The sequence below is a fragment of the Castanea sativa genome, chromosome 1, assembly GCF_040712315.1.
Source record: "Castanea sativa cultivar Marrone di Chiusa Pesio chromosome 1, ASM4071231v1".
NCBI lineage: Eukaryota > Viridiplantae > Streptophyta > Magnoliopsida > Fagales > Fagaceae > Castanea > Castanea sativa.
In genome coordinates, this window is record NC_134013.1 from 62,617,759 (window position 1) to 62,638,919 (window position 21,161).

The 21,161-nt window shown below is 31.9% G+C and overlaps 1 protein-coding gene across 1 annotated transcript; it reads right to left on the minus strand.

Moving 5' to 3' along the window:
• Window positions 1–15,523: 15,523 nt before the first annotated feature.
• On the minus strand, window positions 15,524–17,213 carry LOC142621678 (transcription factor TCP20). Its single transcript, XM_075795014.1, has 2 exons — window positions 15,871–17,213; window positions 15,524–15,770 (listed from the first exon to the last, which is right to left on the minus strand). Exon 1 carries the CDS (start codon window positions 17,068–17,070, stop codon window positions 16,105–16,107), a length of 966 nt encoding a protein of 321 aa, XP_075651129.1. The 5' UTR covers window positions 17,071–17,213; the 3' UTR covers window positions 15,524–15,770; window positions 15,871–16,104.
• Between the last annotated feature and the right edge of the window lie 3,948 nt (window positions 17,214–21,161).

Genomic DNA, 21,161 nt, shown 5'->3' on the forward strand with positions numbered 1-21,161 from the left:
AAAAACACGTTAACATAAAGAAACCGGAAAAAGACCACCAGGACCAGTTGATTCCACGAACAAACAAAAAAAAAACACCACAATATAGGTAAGAAATAGACCCCCAAAAAAAAAAAAAAAAAGTAAAACCAATGACCAAAAAAATGAAATGTTAATAGAAGCTCTAGGATAATAGTTAATAATCTATTTAATAAAAATTTTTATAGAAAAAGAAGAAAAAGTAATTAATATTTTAACAGATTTTTTTATTTTCTATAAAAATTGTGTCAAAACTTTCCTAAAATGGATTGTTAACCATTATTTTAAAGGCACTTATTAGCATGACAAAAAAAAAAAAAAATGAGAGATGCTACGTCCACAACATTTTTATAACATTTTCACAACAAATCATAGGTGGTTAGTTGTCATTGGTTTAATTTTGAACTTAACACTAAGATTACTCTTTTGCCTTAACAATAACAACCAGTAACAACCTGCACCTTAGGATTTGTTGTAAAAATGTTGTGAAAATGTTATGGACATATCATTTCTCAAAAAAAATTGCTAAAGAAGAAAGTTGTTTTGAATTGTGCACAAAAAACTAGGGGTATTTTGGTCCAGAATAGAAGCCACTAGTTTTCTCTGCAATTTGGAGAGAACTTTTTGGTGGACTTAGGGAGAAAATACTTGGGCTCCATCATCTCTTTTCCCTCCCCTCTCCCAACCAAACATCCTCCAAAAAATTTCCACACCTCATTTTCTCTCCTTTTTTAATCTTTTTATTTTTCCATCTTCTCTAAAATCCACTCTACTAAAAACAACCCTTAGTGTTTGGTTATTAAGAAAGTGGAGGAATATCAAGGAAATGAAAGAAGATTAATTTATTTTTGGAAAAAGTTTACCACTAACCACTAATAGAAAAATGACACGTGTCTTGTAATATGCAATGCACATGATAATGACAAGCATCATCTTCGTATTGATTGTTGCAGGTTGGAGCTTTGGGCCCTAAATAAATTTTGTAAATCAAATGGCAATAAGAACGCAAATGAAATCCCCTTTAAAAGATTAAGTGTCTGTTTGAAATTCGCTTATTTTGCTGAAACTGAAATTTTTTTACTGAAAGTACGGTAGATAAAGATAAAAGTTAGCTGAAATAATTCCGTAGAACTCATAAATAGTACCAAAAAGTATAGTGGGCTCCATGAATAGTAGTAAAAATAAGCTGAATAGTAAAATAAGTTGACAAAAATAAGTGTTAACAAATGTACACTAAGGGTCTGTTTGGGATCAGCTTATTTTACTGAAATTGAAAACTTTTTACTAAAAGTACAGAAGATAAAGATAAAAGGTAGAAGAAATAGTACAGTGGAACCCATGAATAATAATAAAAAATGCAGTGAGATTCATAAATAATAATAAAAATAAGCTAAATAGTAAAATAAATTATAAAAATAATTTTTGCCAAATACATAATAAGGAATAAATGAAATGTTATAATTTTAAGGGTAAAAAAAGAAAATACTCCTAAAAATTAAGGATGAAAAAACATATTTAAGAAAAAAAGTAGGCGTGTTGCGTGCCAGCCTGACACTAGCCTGTCTGATAGTTTTTTTTTCCCTTTTTGAGAATGACCTGTTTGATAGTTGATACGCTGATTTTCAACGGAAAATGATGTGACCCATCACCTTCACTTAGTAGCCAGTAGGCTCAGTACAGCAACACAACCATGTGTATATAGGATACGAATACCTTATCTTTATTCCCACGGTAATAAGGATAACTACATCCACAAGAGTGATATAGAAACCATAAACGTGGAGTTTTACAAACAACAAAACATATATCATATACATGAAACTCAAACTCATCTTCATATATTTATGGATAAAGCACCTCTTAACATGAAAATCCACATCAACTATACATGGAAATTGGATTTATATAACATGGGTAAAATGTAAAATTGACCATTTAATTTTTTTCAGATTTCGTGTCAGTTTTCTAACTTTATTTTTGTTCATTTCAGTCTTTTAACTTTCAAATTTATTCAATTAAGGCTCTTTCATTAACTTTTGTTATATGTTCTGATTAATTTTTCAATTTTATAAAAAAAATTTCAAAATTTTTAAATTAAAAAAAATTCAATTAATGATTGAAAAATATTTTCCAAATTTTTTTTCCAAAAAATTTTAACAAAAGTTAACGGAAATGCTTTAATTGAATAAATCTGAAACTTAGAAGATTGAAATGAACAAAAGCAAAATTAGAGGACTGATATAAAATTTAAAGAAAATTAGAGGGTCGGTTTTGCATTTTAGCCTATAACATACTAGTAGGTATTAGCTTGTCAAGTGTTTTGTAGTGATCCTAGTGGATACTCTTTTATTTTGTTATATATGGGTGAGAAGGGGGATAGATAATTAGATAAAAGGTCATATATTGCAGTGATTTAAAAATATATGTATTTAAGAAACAGTTTGCTATAAACACACACAAATCCATACTCATTTTTACAATATGTTTAAATTTTATTTTGTGATTGAATGTCAACCATTAACATTTACATATGAAATTTACTGTATATAATTGATGATAAAATTGAATGCTTAAACTTTAACATGTCAGGAATTTAGGCCCAAAATATAGGCAAGTGAAGGTTAAAGTCACATTGAAAAATAGTTAAAGAGTTGGGTACAGAGAATTCCATGCATATTAGAAATCAAAGTCAAATGATTTTCTAGATAATGTGGATCATATATACCTGTAAGTTTGTGACTAGTAGTCTCAGACACACATTATAGATACTATATTAAAGCAAAGAATTTGTGATTTAAAAAATATATATTTAAGAAATAGTTTGCTATAAATATGCACAAATCAATACTCATTTTCACAATATTTTTGAATTCCATCTTGTGATTGAATGTCAACACATACATATGGAATTACTATAGATAGTTGACGAAAAAATTGAACACTTTCTTGTCTGGAATTCAGGCGTAAAAATGTGCAAGTGAAAGTTGAAGTCATGTTGAAACATAACCTAAGAGTTGGGTAAAGAGAATTTCATGCATACCAAAAATCGAAGTCAAATGATTTTTCAAATAACGTGGATCACAGACAATATAGATACTATATTAAAGCAAAGAACTGATGAATTACAACTATTCTCTCTTTCTAACTTGTGCATCTCGTTGTCTTTGTCATTTACAGTAGCAAGCATATGACTATATGAGCATAATTTACGCATAATCTTCGCATAGTGATCCAACCCAACCCCCCTTCGTTATCCAAACATGAATGCTAAGTATTTGCCACACGGCTAAAATAAAAAAGGAGCATAACCCAGCTGTTAATTTGGATAAAGTGAATTTCATGCATGCCAAAAATCCAGCTTTTGGGTAGAGAGAATTTCATGCATACAGATACTATTTTAAAGTCAAATAATTTTCAAATAACGTGATCACAAACAATACAGATACTATTTTAAAGCAAAGAATTAGTGAATTACAACTATTCTTTCTTTCTCACTTGTGCATCTTGTTGTCTTTGTCATTTACGGCAGCAAGCATATAACTATATGAGCATAGTTTACGCATAATCTTTTCACAGTAACCCAACCCAACCCAACCCAACCCCCCTACGTTATCCAAACATGAATGCTAAGTATTTGCCACGTGGCTAACATAGAAAAGGAGCATAATCCAGCTGTTAATTTGGTCACGTGTAATGCCTTAAAGAGCTGGGGAATTTGGTGGGTGGGTTATGTATAAAACTAAAAAGGGAAGACTTTTAGGATATTTTGGATTTGATATAAAAGAGCTGAGCCGCCCATTGGGGGGTGGGGGGGCCCCCTTAAGGATGGAACAATATGTGGGTCCTATTAACCTTCATTTTGGAATATAATACATTGTCCAAGTTGAAAAGGTTGTGTGTTGAATTGTGATTGGGACTATTGCACTTTTTATTTATTTATTTATTTAATTTGTAGATATTTTATGCTCAATTAACTTTAAAAATAGATTCAGATTTTTGTTTTTTTATGCTCAATTAGATTAATGAAGAGAAATCCTGGGATTAATTATCTCCTACTATCAATTTGGATAGATTCTACCTGCCAAAGATTAAAAAAAAAGAAAAGAAAGAGGGATTTTTCTGATTTGATATGTGGAATAAAAATCCTATAATTAATTAATTAAAGAACCTTATCTTATTCCATTATCGATGAACGAGTCCATCAATAATTTTCAAACATGTATTAAACTGTGTGAGAGAGACTTTTGATTAAACAAAGCGAAAAGAAATTTAATTTGAATTTAAGCGGAGTTTGGTTCTAGATTAAAAAATCAACTTATTTTATTATTCAACTTATTTTGTTACTATTTATAGCAGGGTGGTCGATACCGTACGATACCGTGGCAGTACATACCGCGGTGTATGCCGTACACTTCTATATTGTACCGGAAAAAATACCAGCCCGTACTGCCATACCGGCCAATTTCGGCAATACCGGCCGGTATCTGCGTATCTACGATACAGAAAAAAGTTTTTTTTTTTAGTTTTGTAATTTTTGAATTTTTGCAAGAGCATGATGATAACTTATTTACATTAATTTATTAGTATTATTTGTTTTCTTAGTATGCAATGAACAACTAAGCTTTCTATTATTTATATTGTGTTTTTTTTTCTTTTAATTGATACTAAAGTCTAAAATTATGAATAATTTGTTCTAAATTAAAGTAATGTTTTATGATAAACTTTTATATTTACTATAATATAAGTGAAATATTATATGTTTATAAACATGGTTCTAGAGATTTTGGTGTTTGTGTGTATGTGTATGTGTATGTGTGTGTGTGTGTATATATATATATATATATATAAAATAGCGGTAAACCCGAAACAGTATACCGGTATTGACCGGTATCCGAAATATATCGTATCGGTGGCCAAACCAATACAGCCTCCGGTACGGTATTGACTTCCTTGATTCATAGGCTTACTGTACTTTTTAATACTATTTATGGGTCCCATTGTACTATTTTAGTTAACTTTTACTTTTATCAATAGTACTTTCAACAAACAGTTTTCAATTTTAGAAAAATAAGCTGATCACAAACAAACTGTAAGTTGTCTTCGTGAGAAAAACCATGCAGTACCACTTAGTTTTTTAGTTTCAACGCTTTCCACGATTAAACTATTTTTTAAATTAAATATATTATAATTATATTTCACAACTTGTTACAATAATAATTTAACGATAATCTAAACGTTTTATATTAGATTCATCGTTGATAAAAGTTTTTCACACATCAAAACTTGTTACATCAATAAGTTAAATTATAAGAAGATGTTTGAGTAAAGCATATAAAAATAGGAGTCGTTTAAAATGATCTAATAAGAAAAGTTATTAAATTGTTTGCCATTTTTTAAATATATATATATATATATTTCTTTAAAAAAATATTAGGAGATATTATAAAAAATTATTGATGACGTTTTATTACATGCAATGTATTGCGATAAGGCACAAACGTGGAGAGGTCAAAACTGGATGAATAACGACGTTGATAGTGACACAAATCCAAATTTAGTGTACATGCACTTAAATAACAATTTTTAATTTTTAAACACTATTACACATTTTTTTATTTACACATATTTTTCAAAAAATATAAATAACCGTTATTAGAATAACATTATCAAACGGGTCCAAAATTTTTGAGGGTTAGATAGAATGTACCCTTCAACGAATTTGCCAACTTGACACTTTTAAGGTTGAAGTTATATACTACTTTTTATTTTTTTTTATTTTTTTTTGCTATAATTTTTTAATTATATTAAAACATTAGAACTGATGCCAGTATTATTGGTTGTCCTTTCAAATGGTGCCGAAATAATAATTATTATTCTTTTTATACAAAGAGATCTTAACTTTCATTAAGAAAAAGAAAAATTTAATACACCCCGAATCAATGCGAGCTTAAGAATATTAGAATTTTTCTTTATCTAAGTTAAATAATTAGTATTACTCTTACATATTGAGCCAAGACATGCGCTGGCCAATTTTTTTGCCGCTTCACATGATAGTTGTACCATTCTCATTCTGAACTCTTGTTATTTCTGCTGAATCCCCATAGTAATGCTAACCACAATAGTAACAGGGTCGCAGATAGCAACGGAAACAATTTTGAAATCACACTCAAAGGCTGTATCCCAAATGTCCAAGTCCCACGCAAAAAGGACACCCTATTCTCTATTCTTAAGCTATGACTACGTATATATAGAAAAAAAGAAATTGTGGTTTTGTTTGTGATGTAACTAATGGGATGATATGACTAATGACTTTTGTGTTTTTTAATCCAACGGAATTATAGATTAGGTTATTATATAAACACTACAAAAATAACTTAAGTTCGAGTCCAAAAAAAAAAACGGGTAGTCCCCATGCCCCACAGTCCCACAAAACAGTTTGGTATATAAAAGGCGGATATATAGGTTAGATATTCAATAACCCGTTCGTCTTGGTCTCTGCCCATCTTTGCCAAAATAATTGAACAGGTTTCCATTCTACTGTACATCTTAGATTAAATAAATTTATATTGTAGATTAAATAAATACATACAGTATTATACACATGCATTTGTAAGAAGTATAAAATATTGTACACATTTGTTTTGTTTACGGTGTAAATTTTACGTTGCTAGTATAATGTAAACTAGAAATTTTCCTTTGTTTTACAATAAATGTGATATGGAAGGATTGTCTTTAGTGGGTTATAAAAAAGGAAGAAAGAAAGAATCAACTTAATTCAATATAGATGTTTTAATTCAAAAGAGCAAATTTAAATCGTCTCGCTCCTTGTGGTACCTTCTAAGTGAAAATTCATTTTTTTTCTCTCTCTTGATTTCACACTCAATTCCAAAATTCTTCTTGGAGGATTCTTAGGCCAAAGCCATCAATTAATCATTTGCAATATTTCCTATTTATAAGATCGACTATAATTCTAATTCTTTGATGGTTAAAAAAATACATGATTTTTACGATGAATACTAATTACTTTTTTAACCAGAAAAATATTTTTCTTTCACACTAAGGTATAGACTTTTCTTTCACACCAAAGATATTTAAAAAAATAACCAAAGTTAATTTTCTTTCCTCACCACACTTATGCAAGCCTCTATTAAAACAATGGTAAAAATTTTACCAAACACAATCTTCTCTTAAACTCCTTATATCCATACAAGAAAATAGGCATTAAATTAACCAAGCTCTAATACCACTTATTGGGGGAAACAACACACTAGAAAAACTCCATACGAGAGCCTTAACATAACATATAGAGCCAACACTTAACCCATAAACATAAGCTTATGGGTTTAGGCATAGTAATGTTATATTAATTCCTCTACTCGTTTACTTTTTCTTCACTTGGGGCTCTCACTCACACACGTGTGTGTGTGTGTGTATATATATATATATATTAGAGTTTTAACATATAACGTTCACTCCTGATAATAGCTCTTTATTATTAGACTAAGATACCAATCAATTTTTGGTATAAACGGAGATTGAACCCCAAATTTCTTATATAATTAGTGGAGCTAATTGGAACCCACGTGTGTGTGTGTATATATATAACACAAATTTCGTAAGTGATTGGAAGAGAGAAAAAGTCATAAACCTCAATATAGTTCTCAACCACAACTTGCATGGAAAGCTTCTTCTTTGTATTGTTCATGACTGGTAGGCGTGAAACTGTTGAATCCCTCATTTGCTTGTCCTGTCATGAGCATGGACTCTCTAGGTTTGTGTTGTTATTCAACACCTTGCGACAGTGAAACATGTAAGGGGAACTGGCTGTGAGCTAACAAGCCAATAATTTATGTCAACTAAAGGAAGACCTTTTGGATAAGGTAAAGCCTTGGAGTTGTTTAGATGAAGAAAAGAAAAAAAAGACCATTACTGAAAGTTGGTGTATGTAACGCAGATGGAAAGAGCTATGTTGGAATTAGGAGGAGATTCTAACAATATAGTTGGGCTTGAAAGGCTATTTGGGCTAAACATCTGTATAAGATGAACTTCGGGCCGGCCTTAGATAACCATTTCAGAACTATTTGTACAGAACTGTAATGACCATCCAGTCCTTGCAATATGCATCAACATGGTCAACACTCAATAGTGAGTATTTGTTGTACATAGTGAAAATCAACAGTTAGATCCCTCTTTATCATTTTATCTTCTTCTTTTTTTTTCTTTTTTTTTTTGGGTCACAAAACAAACAAATTATTGAATAAAAGATGTTGGAAATTATCTCAAAAATTGTTTTTTATTTTCTTAATGAAAAGGAATTAAATCGAAAAACCTAATAACTATTTCTCGATCATCAAAGAATATGACAAATTCTCATTAAAAAAAAAAAAGAATATGACAAATTGAAGCCCGTACATTTGCGTTGTTTCTAAGAATTTGATGGTTTCAATCTAAATGGGGGCTTAAGCCCAAGGTGGTCTTCCCGTGTCCATGTGGGGGAAGCTATGTTGTTAGAAGGAGATTCTTAGGAGACATGAAAAGCCCATTTGGGTTGTCTTACTTAGGGCTTTGTTATGTGGTAAAATATCTCGTAACATGGTTTTTCGTGTGTAATAGCTATCTGATTAGTGTAATACTAGAGATACAAACTATTTTATAAATTGATGATGTGACAAATTTTTACTAGTTCTAATATGAGTCCATTATTAACATCACATTTTTACTTACAATAACTATTTAGAAAATATCAAAGCCACATCAGCAGTTTATAAAAATGTTGTAAAAGAATTTGTGTCTGTAGCATTACTCATTCGATTATTTGATTTTATCTTCAGTACAAGGAATAGTTAATACTCATGAATAACTATTTATTAATGATAGGCCAAGAATGTATTGACCCCTTATGATAAATTAATTGATTAATTAGTCAAGTTTATTAATTAATCAAATTAACATGCAAAACACATGGCAGCACAAACAATCACCAACTAAAGTAAAATGCAGCGAAAATTAAAGTTGACATAGTGATTTGCTTACGAATGGGGAAAACCTCAAAGGCAAAAACCTCACCGGATGATTTTAAGGTCACAACTCCTGAAAATTCACTATTATCACAACAAGCGGTTACAAGTAAAGGAATCCCAGTAACTTATACCAACATATAGTTGTACCCTTACCCCAATAACCAATTAGACTTATTCTGTAGTGATAATCTCTCCTTTCAATGCACGGCTCCCAATACGTGACTAACCAATAGATGTGCGGTCCTAGTACGCTATTTAATCACTAACTTGAGAATGATATTAACTGTAAAGTTCTTCAGTTCATCACACGATGAAGATCACGAAACTCCTTGGTCACAAAACCCTACAGTATACAAACACAACAACTTCTTCAAGAGAAAGATGAACTAGGGCATATATCTTCGGTTCACAATATGCTTGTGAAGAACTTTTGCGTTTATGTGCATCAGCTGTAACGGCCTTTAAAATAATTCTTATATATGTTTAGGGTTGTGAGAAAAGAAAGCCCAAACATCTATTCACGGATTGGAATGAAAATCAAAGTTGAGAATCTATTTTTCATCAATCTCGATAAATACCCTATCTGTCGAGCAGCTGTCGAGTATTGGGCATAAACAGTTTTTTAAACCTCGATAGATACTAGCTGTCGAGCTAGTTGTTGAGGTTTTAAAACCAGCACTTCTTCACTTGTTTCTTGGACAGACTTGCATGGCTTTAACACTTGAACTTGAAACCTTGTTTCTTGAAATATTAAACACATCCTAGATTTACCCAAAAACAAGCAAATTGCGTTTTGTTAAAAGATTAGCCAATACATGATGACATATATTCCTAACATGAAACACATATGTTCAAACAATTAAATTGAGAAATAGTTATTCATCTTTAAAAGGGCTTTAATACCTATTATGTATTCTGCTAGAAGTCTTGTAATTTAATTGGTTGATTTTTTTTTTGTCTTTTCAATGGAGATGGCAAGGGTTCAAAATTCTTCCATTCTCAACTATTGAATTAAAAAAAAAAAAAAAAGAACTTTTGAAATTAATATATTTTCAAAAATACAAACTTTTCATATGCATTGTCTTTTATGAACTTTCTATATGTGATAACTAATTTTAAAGCCAAAACTATGAATAGGAACAATTACTTCATTAAAATAAGTAGGAGAGAGGATATTTGAACCCTAATTATTGGGAAAATTTCAACCACTTGGATTTTACAGTTATATTAATCAACTTGCTAAATTAACTAGTTATGAATTTAGATTGATTTCCTAGTTAATTACCATAAAGTAACATACAGCATATGTAAAACAATAAACAAGCAACACCATATGGAAACATAGAGGAAAATTTATGGAAAAATTATTCCAAAGGAAAAAAAAAAAACAAAGGTGAGGGTTCTTAAACCACAAGGGGAAAAAAATCACTTATAGAATTGGAGTTCTTACAATTGAAACATAGCCATGTTCCTAATTGCTACTTCCAATTAATAGTGATTTACTCATGTGATTGCACCCATCTCTAACCTAGTTGGACTCTTTTATTTTGAATTTCCTCACTTGAACTTCCTGTTTGTGATTTCAAGAACCACCTCAAAGATTCTTCATAGCAACTTGACTATATAGGCTTTGTGACTTCAAATTTGATTAGCGTTTTGGCAGCAATAACACCATTGATGATGTTTTTAGTTTGCTTCTAAAGAAAAATTGTGCTTAATAGGCCTATATATAGGCTCTCTAATTAGGGTTGCAAAAGCCCACTTCTATAGTCAACTTAAAATAAAAGGCATTACAGTAAAAATTGATTTCGCAATTCTCAATCAATCGACAGGTGTTGACCTTGTCTTGATCTATCAAAGTGGTGTCGAGATTTCAGAAATTTTATTTTATTCAACTAATCTTCGTTTTAGACTTGAAAAATAAATCATGGACTCAACAAGACTCAAGGATTTGTTTAGAGTTTGCCAACATTCAATCTATTGACCTTAATATGGGGAGATCAAACATTGTAATTGAGTTACAAGGTGTTTCGCCAAAATCGAACATAATTAAAATTTCAGAGTGTGGTTTGAGAAGAATTATGAATGTAGTTTGTGAGAGCTGGTTGAGAATTTATAATTCACAATATTTGTTTACCCGATATGCCTTGTTAATCTCAAATTCTAACATATTTAACATCATCATAGAGGTTTCCGTTGTTGTGACAACAAAAACTTTGGCTGCTTTTGACAAAAGATTTACAAGATGGGTGCATAGGTGTCGGTTCAATGTCTAAGGCCCTTATCTTTTTTGCTGAAATTTGACCATATTCAAATTGTAAAGCTAATTGAAAGCCTGACTGAGACAAACATTCAAAATTTGAAAAGCTTTGTTTGCCTTGCTTTAGATTCTGTTAGATCTTAAATGAGCTCCTGCGATTCTTTGTAGTTCTTTTAGGCTTGTTTGGTCTGATTTAGATTTAGTAGGGCTTGGTGCTTTGTAGTTTTCTTCTCGCATCATAGGCATTTATTGAGGGAGCACTACTATTTCTTTGATGATAGTATTACTTTTTCACTTTTTTCGCGTGTGCCTTTTTTATCATATCATTATTATAAGTTGATGCTAATAATATTTTACTAGGCTTAACGTTATTTGATTGTGAGCTCAGCTCAAAGACGCATTCCAAGTGTGTTTGTTTGGCCTTTGGCATTGATTGAAAGGCATTCGTTCACACTTATGTGCCCAGTTGAAATTAATTTGGTCTCAGAAGAAAGAGCCAGGGGGATATGACACTAGTACGATTGTGACCTTCACATTCATTTGTTATTTTCCTATATGCACGACGAAAGTGCACTTATAGGAGTTACAATCTACATTGGATGCCACATGGTGATTGATGGTAAAAAGGGTACCTTGTGAGATTCCATGATATGTTTTGTTCCATTTGGAAGTATCAAAGACATCAAAACCAAACAACATGTAAAATAATCTTATGATTTTGTCACCCATCGTTCACACATATGCTGCCGTGTGTCAACTGCTTTTTTCTTTTTCTTTTTTCTTTTTTTGTTTCAAGAAAATAAGTGGGAAAAAAAAAAGATATAACCATTTTTTCATAATTTTGTTTCCTTTAAATTGTTTTTTTTTTTTTTTTGAAAAACAAGATGTTAAATTGTTAATGGTAAAAAATAAAGCGGTGTAAACAATGGATTTATATGAAAATTAATAATAATTTCACGGAATTGTATATGAATCATTAGTATCTATCACATATAGTAACAAAACACTTCTATTAAAATTTAGGGTCCAGGGGCCATCATCTCCAATATGTACTGTACTTCAACAGTTGACCCTTTGTACATTTATGGTGTTCCGCTAAAAAGACAGAACCACGACTGCTTGAAGATATCATCATACAAACAAGCAAATGGCCCATTAAAACCAAGCATGAGTTGGGTCCCATATAACCCAATGAGGAAAGGCAACAAAAGTAAAAAGATTAAACCAAGCAAACCTTAATACTGAAAGTGCAAAAGTCACAGGTGAAAATAATGCATTGCCAGTGTTGATGCGACTAGCACTTCCATTATTCACTAATGGAGCAGACATATAATGTTGAATGAATTGTAAGAGTCATAAAAGGTGATGGTGCTTTGACAAATTAACAATAAGTGGGGTTTAAATCAAATCATTATATTTGATTGACAATGAAACCAAACTGAAAGTGATGGCTTTCCTCAAGGTTATATGTGAGAGAAGAGGAAACCATGTGTTTTATAAGATAACAGTAAGATTTAGCTCAACCATGAAATGGTATAGTATCTATTGTTAATGGAGCTTTCAAGTCCTTTTTAAGGTAAAAATGTGACGGTTTGGACGCACCCCATACGTTTTTTTTGTTTTGCAAGCAATAATAGGGAAAGATTAACTAGATTGAGAATAAACCTGGTTCAAAATAGGAAACCAGAGAGAGCATAAGAACGTATGCACCATAAACATATAATCAAATTTTAACGCCAGCTGATCGTAAGATGAAACCGTGTCCTAAATCGTTGTTTAGGTGTTGGGTTGGTACTGCAGATTTCTGTAATGTGATCATGAGGCTGCAAAGCATGAAAATGTTATGAACAGTTGGATGTTTCAGTAACAATGCTAGAAAATTGAGATTTTATGGCTTTTAATTGAGCTTCAATGGGAAAAATATCTGATTTTATTCTTGTCAGTAAACAACCTTTGCAATTAAGCAGAGATTTCTGGACCATTTGATAGGAAGACTAGCCGACAAGCCAAGATAATAATAGTAGAGGACCATTAAATCAAATTGAGAGTGACAAAGAGTCATGTCTCTTTGTAAAGCAGATGTCCACATTATAATATTCAAAGAAAGGGGCTGCCACAATTATAGGGAGGGACGGTAAATGGGTGAAGAAAAACAGAAGCAGAAAGTGACTCGACTGAGAAGAAGATATGATATCAGAGACATCATTGCTGACTACAGCAATGGTTGAAAGGACAAAATCAACAAAGAGTAGCATTTAAGCTTTCATGTCAACTTTATAACACAAAAAGTACCCATTAACAACTTGATATGTACCCTTCATTGTAACTTTTAAAAGAAAGTTTTTACTCAAAAAACATCTCCTAACTCTCTCTCTCTCTCTCGCATATTTTTTTAATAACAATCTGGCAATGTGTATATTGTTTTGGTTCCCTAAACTATTTTCACTAACTTCTCAATTAATGTACAATTTTTCCCCTTGTCCAATCTCTTTGAAGGCAAAAAACTCGCAGAAATTTTCTAATGAGAATGACCTACACCCAGATAGTATTAGTGCTTTTTATTTATATCAGATGATTTATGCCTTAGTAGGCTAGTAGCTTCATATATTTAATAGAATCTTTACACCAGTAAGTAAGACTTACAATACCTAAAGGGGGAGAAGGGCACGGATGAAGACAAAAGAAGATATTGATTAACTATAAGGTGTAGAAGTACAGTGAGATGAATAATATATTTAACCAAGAGAAGTGCTTTCATATAATTTTATATTTTTAACAAGAGGGCATCGTGATACCAGAAAGGTGGACTAGTATAATGAAGACGCATGTATAGAGTAATGAAATTTATAGAACAGATTTGGATTCAAAGTTCTAGAGTAAAAAGAAACATCTAAACCATAATTGTTTTGATTGTACCATTCTCAGGACACATAAAGACACTTGCTATGACACCGCATATAATGTGATAAAGAAAGTCCAAGCTACTACGAAGGAGAAATTGCCCTCACTTGATCCTCCAAGTGGGGTGTCATATCTAAGATAAATTATCATTCCACTAAGTGCTAATTCAATTGTTTTAACACAAATCTAATAAGCCTTCTAAAAAAGAAAAACAGAACTCTAATCTAATAAGAGCTTATTCATCAACCTTGGACTTCCAGAATCCAAGGTTGATGAATAAGCACCAACAAAAACTTGAACAATGGATCTTGCCACAGGCATCAAGGCAACATGCATTTAAGCTAGGAGCGCAATATTAACAGACATGTAGTTGATAAGATGGGCTTGCAATATCAGGTCTCCAAGGCAAAGATAGAAAGTTCCTTGAAGCTTTAGCACAAAGGTTCTTTAGCAGCTTCTAGTAATGCCTCGTGAGGTTAGTCTACTTCATGTTCCTCAAGATATGCCCTAATGTGAAAACAGTCCCTCAATGGCATAATGTTAGCAACCACGATATTTGGCTTACCCAACTTGCTATAGTTTGCAAAGGCTCTATAGAACCACGTTATCAGCAACACTTACAATGAAGTTTTCTGGCTCCAAAAGAATTAGGTTAGTGAGCACTTAGTGAGGCAAAAGAGCAGCAGCATTGGCAATTACAAACACTACTAAGACAAGAGTCATGGGCAAGGCCCCTCTTCGAGATTTGAAGGTTGATTAGAGTACAAAATGAATGGCATTGTAGTGAAAGGACTAATCATCATTCAAGACCAATGGTTTTTATCTTATATTAATAGCTCCTAAAATTATGTTAAAAACTATGCTAGCCTCAAAGTGCACCAATATCAAAACTTTAGCCGGTAGGGAATATAAGGGGTGTTTGGCAAGTTAGATTAAACACATTTCCACACCTTCTAAATAACATTATACACTTTTTCACACCATTTTTTACTCAGACGTATATCAAAAACACCCAAAGAACGTAACTTTAAACTCATCTCCCAAACAACCCTCAAAGAGGAAAATAAAAAACATATTATACCCTGAACAGAAAGCAGGTTGTGGATATCATTACTTGCCATATTCCAAAAAAAGAAAATTCAAATAAAAAGAAAATAAATAAATAGATTTTGAGAGAAGAATTCCCAGAAAGAAGTAACCAGAATACTTTCAAGGGGATAGTGAGATTGGTCCAAAGCTGTGTTCTTTAGAATAGGTAAACAATAAGGCAGGTTGTTTGTGGATATAAGGTAAAAGTGAACTGCATATATGAGACAGCTAGATGATATAAGTAATTGCCCTTTCTGTGCAAAACATAAGAATATATTAGAAAATCAAAATCCCTTACTAGATCTACCAATTGGACAAGTATGACTGAAACTCTAATGTCACAAGCAAACCGATAATCACTCCATCCAGACCTAAAGAAGGAGAAAAATAATTAAAGATGCCTTACACTATAATCAACACACCTCTGAAATAAACAAGAAGTTAATCCAAAACCCAAGCAATTTGGCTGTGCACAATTCCACCTGCACATTTTACACCAGAAGCAACACTAAAAACAATTACACCTCTATGGTATATATACAGAAAATAATCATCAAACAAACCATGAAGACCTAAAAGCACCTGTTTTTGGAGACTTAGGTGATGCAGAGGACAAAAAGAAGAGGCAAACCAAATCCATTCCAGTCCCTATTGAATTCTCTCAGTATCACTTTCCTCACTTTTTTTTTTCATAATTTTTTTTCTCCAAATTATACAATACAAAAACCATTACAAAAGAACTCAGCCTCTGAACAATGTTACTTCTTTGACGTCCTTCCCCAAAGTTGTAAACTTTAATGTCTCCAAAGCCCAAACTTACTGTCCTGAACCTTGAGAATCATCCTTAGTAGGAGGTTGATGCTGGTGCTGGTGTTGGTGTTGGTGCTGATGCTGATGCTGCTGATGTTGCTGTTGCTGTTGCTGTTGCTGGTGCACTCTAGCTTGTCCCATCTGCTGATAAATCTGGCTCAAGGCTTGTGGGTTCAAAACCCCAATATGACCATCTTGAGACAAGCCAAGTTCCAATCCAGGAAGCTGCTGGTTACTCCCACCCAATATAGAAGTAAAACTCATAGGACCCATATTGGTGGGTGGCAAGTCAAAGCCAGAAAACCCAATTTTTTGCAAGTAATTTGAACTTTCAGTGGCCAAATTAGTTGTAGATGGACCAGATGATGACTGAAACCCAAAACCAGTGACTGGGGGCCATAGCGCTGAGGCCACATGGGGTCTCCCTAAGTTGGCACCAACCATTGGCCAACTGGTCCTACTACCTGACCCAATACTGGACCCCCCTAATTCATCAATCTTTTGGTGTAATCCAGCTGATAGAGAGGTCCCCTGCTGTGAAACAGAGGCCCCTGCCGCTGCCAAAGCTGAAGCTGGTATGGTTCCAGTCCCAGTGTGCGCTATTATAGATGGCTCAGCCTGTTGTAACAGCCACTGTATGGTTTCCCCATCAGATTTGTGACCCAATTCTCTGGTCAATTGGAAAATTCGTGCTGCACATAAAGCTGGCATCCTTATCCTCCTTCCTCTTCCTTCAACTTTTGTGTGTCTGTCTTTGTTTGAGCTTCTCTTTGGGGCTAGTTGTTTCTTCCCTTCTTCTTTGTCAGCAATCACAATCTGAAAGTCTTTGATTTCAGCAGGCTTGTTCTCACCCATGTTTGGTTCTTGTTCTTGTTCTTGTTGTTGCTGTTGATGGTGTTGTGGCTGTGGGAGGCTCAAGAAGTTGGGTACCCCTTGTGGTGGCTGCTTTGCTGTTGAGCCCTTGGGATCCATGAACAGGGCAAAATAGAAAAAGAAAGCAAAAAAATTTTTTTAAATAAAAATAAATAATAAGACTAATAAAAAGGAAAAGTGGTCCTCTTTGATTGAAGAAGGTGACCTGAAAAGTCCTAGACTTTCATGAGTTTTCACTGTTTTTGGCAAGGAATGAGAAGACAAAACTCATATAATATTAAAATCCCAATGTGCCCCCATTGTCAAATTTTAACTCTGGGTTTAGTTCCATAGGTTGTTTTACTTGTCCTTTCCTTTTTCACTGTTGTGACTTGTGAGGTTTTGACTAGTTTCTGATGTGAAAGCAACTTTAACTGCCAATTTTACCACCACTTCAGACACACATGAAATTAAAACCCATTCCATGTTCATACCATGGATTCCATCCCACTTCATTATTTCTCTCTCTCTCTACCCTGCATGCTATTATTGCAACAGCATTGTATGATGCAAATTCATGCCATCTCTTCTAAGGGACTCAACTGTCCACCTGGACTATTAACATTTTGACACATGGCACCCTTTGAGTTGCTATTGGAGTTGCTTCTAACCCACTCTAGCCCCATCCCTCAGATATGTTTTTTTAAGAAAAACACACACACATAGAAAATTAATAATAATAGGGTCAGCTACCACAAGTTATGTACAGAAGACAAGAGAGGATGTTGTTGCACCTGCATAAAAAGGCAATTACCCCAAAGCCCCAAAAAAAAAAAAAAAAAAAAAAAAAAAAGCAGTTGTTTGCATATAAAGGAGGTGAAGTTTTGATTTGTTTTTCAGTTCAGAGATACTATCTTAGTGGGGCCCTGGTTCCTGAATACTAGAGTTTCTGACAATTTATGGGCCATCTACAAAATCCCACTTCTAAAATATATATAAGTGTTGGGTATGTATTGCGTAGGATTGTATGATTGGACCATGCTTTTCTGTGACCTCCAATCACAGCTTCACAAATTAGGAGATTTAAAAAAAAAAAAATTTATAAGTAAAACTTTTTTACTTTGACAAAAAGAGAGGGAATATCACTTTGGATCCATTCTTGCAACTTGCCATTGATGTCACCTTACCAATAATTTTTTTAGTCAAGTTTAATTGAAATTCCTCATGTCTAGCGTCCATTAACGATAGTTATTTTGATTGGTCCAATTTGATCCTTAAAAAAATGGTTTAAATAAATATTTTGGATGAAATTATTACTTGGATTGATGGTGAAAATAAATTAGACCTTAAGTTTGTCCAAAGACACACTTAAAACAGAGGAAAAATTTTGATAGGAAAATATTGGGTGAGGGAGAGGTTGATGCACACTAAAAATGATATTAAATTATTATTATTATTATTATTTTAGAGAGAGTTTCAACCTATGACGTTCGCTCCTGATGATAACTCTTTATCATCAAACCAAAACACCAATCGATCGTTGATATAGGTGGGAATTGAATCTCAGATCTCTTATTCAATCATTAGAAATTACCAGTTGAGTTAACTAGAACCCACGTATTAAATTATTATTACTGAATTACCATTTTTAACCAAAAAAAGTGTAGGGGCTATTGCTATTGCTATTTTTTTAAAAAAAATTAGGAGCTATTGTTAATGCTCTTAGTTGATACTGTTTATCTCATGTTTGATGTTAAGGAAATGTTGTAGCTCATACTCATGAGACAAGGCAATTTTTTATTTTTATTTTTTTAAGAAATGACAAGTTTTTTTTAGTTTAATGGTTTAGATGGAAGAATTTCCAAAAGACATTGATAAATTTATTTCTTGCTAATTTGAAGTTTAATAAAAGATCTTAATATTTCTTCTAAAAAATGTTAAAAAAGGGTAAATCTGAGGTAATGTTTCTTGTATTATATTATAGATTCTATAATTAAATTCAACCATCTTCTAAAAAATCAACCATGAGACTATATTAGTCAGTCTTTTTTTTTTTTTTTGTGTGGAGAAAAAGGACATTGATGCTTTTTATTAAGATAACCTGGTTAAATTAGCTTGAAAAACACATTAGAATTATAATGGAACATCTTTCATCCACACTAAGAGATTTAGGATATTTATAGAATATGCCTAGCCAAATTATAAGTTAATTTATTTTCCTCCCTTCTAATATGAGAAAAATTAAATTAGTTGAATTTAATTTTTGTAAGGGAAAAAATAATATCTTTTGGGTTGTTGTAGACTTGCATTAGCCAATGTAATTATGGTTGAATTTAATTAGAAACTAAATATATATATATATATAAAGAACTATAATATTTTTTTAATAAAAAAAAAGTCTATGTTGAATTTTTTTTTTCTTTTTAAATTTTAGTAGTGGTCAAATTTAAAATTGAATAAAACAAGACAAACGCATTTTCTGGGGAAATGAGAGTATGTGTGGCTGTGTCTAGAGAGAGAGAGAGATTATAATACACTTGTCAAAACAATTAAACCCGTATTTAATGGTGCCAATAACAGCTCAAGAAAGTGACAAGAAGCCCCATAAATTTCTCCAATGACAAAGATGCCCAAATTCTTTAGAGGGTAACCCATTTTCAATTATGCTTGAAAACGATTTTCAATGTCTTAATGTCCCATAGATTATATCATACTATAATGTATTAATAAATTGAGAAAGTGTAAGTACGTAACAAAATTTCACAATATTTTTTAGTACATCCTTGTATTGAGTTGAGGTAGATTCTAATATAATTTTATTGTTTATTTTACTTTGACCGATTATGAGATAATCCCTTAGTAGTGGTGAAAATATTGCATGATTTTATTAGTGTTCTCATATAAAAACTCTAAATGTGGATTTCAATTAGCTCCACTGGTAAAATTTTTTATGGTTGAATAAGAGATTTATGATTCAATTTCCGCCTATACCAAAAACCAATTGGTATCTTAGTCTGATGATGATAAAAAGTCTACCATTAAGAGCGGACGTCATAGGTTGAAACTCTTAAAAAAAAAAAAAAAAACTCTAATAAATATAAACCTAACTCTAACACTAACAGAATAATTAATTGCTGAGATAGGTGCATCAATTTGTGTGATTTATAACATTTAAACTAATAAACACTTTAGCCAGCATAATTTCATGATAAGAACACACATAGACCTATAAATAAGGTTGCATTCGTAGCCAGTATACCAACCGGTATAGCGGCAGAATATAGGCCACTAATTAACACTAACCAATTAATCATAATTATAATTATAAAAAAAAATTCGTGTAGGAATAATTGAACTAGAAAACGACGTGACAATCTTGTTCACAATATATACCTTCAAATTCAAGAACCCTCTTTGGTTTTTTAGCCACCGTTGTTAAGTCTATTTTTATGAACGAATACAGTCCTTTGCATACTATTGTTGTTTAATACTCACCTTTCATCATTTGGTCTCTACCTTTTATGGAAAAATTATTTTGATATCAATACAAGAACTAAATTGTAAAAATATCGGTTAATAGTGAATTTAGGTAAAATGATATTACTTTAATTATAACTTGTCACACTAGCAAATTAAGGAAATATTGCAAAAAATAGTTGTATCCCTAATACTCCTCTTTTAAATTAAAAAAAGTTCACATGTGGGTCTTAAAGAAATTAATTTATGATATATTTTTAGAAATTTTTTATGGTAAAAAAAGAAAAAAACTCATTTTTTTACCACTTTTTATATTTATAAAAATAATATTAATTTTTTTTAAATAATTCATTAATAAATGCTCTAAGGGTACCTGTTAATCAAAACCTTTAAATTATATTGATGTAAGATTTGTACTCATCATCGTGAATTTTATAATCCCCCCACCATGTCTTTTTTTTGTTTGGTTGTTTATCCGGTTTATTCTTATATTCTGTACTATTTCAACATCTCATAAGCCCTCTAATCTAAGATATATTCCTAAAACAAGAAAGTTTCTCTTTTGTCTGTTATGTAGAATGGGCGTAGAAGATAATTACTTAATTAATGGTCCTTATTTTTTATTTTTTTTATTTTATTTTTTGAGAAGAAGTGGTCCTTAACTTGATAGGATACTTCAAGTGGGTTGGAAATGTGTCCATTAATTATGATGTTAAAATCTTTAATTCGGATAC

Coding starts and splice junctions, on each gene's coding strand:
- LOC142621678 (XM_075795014.1), bottom strand. CDS start 17,070: ATGGATCCCAAGGGCTCAACAGCAAAGCAGCCACCACAAGGGGTACCC.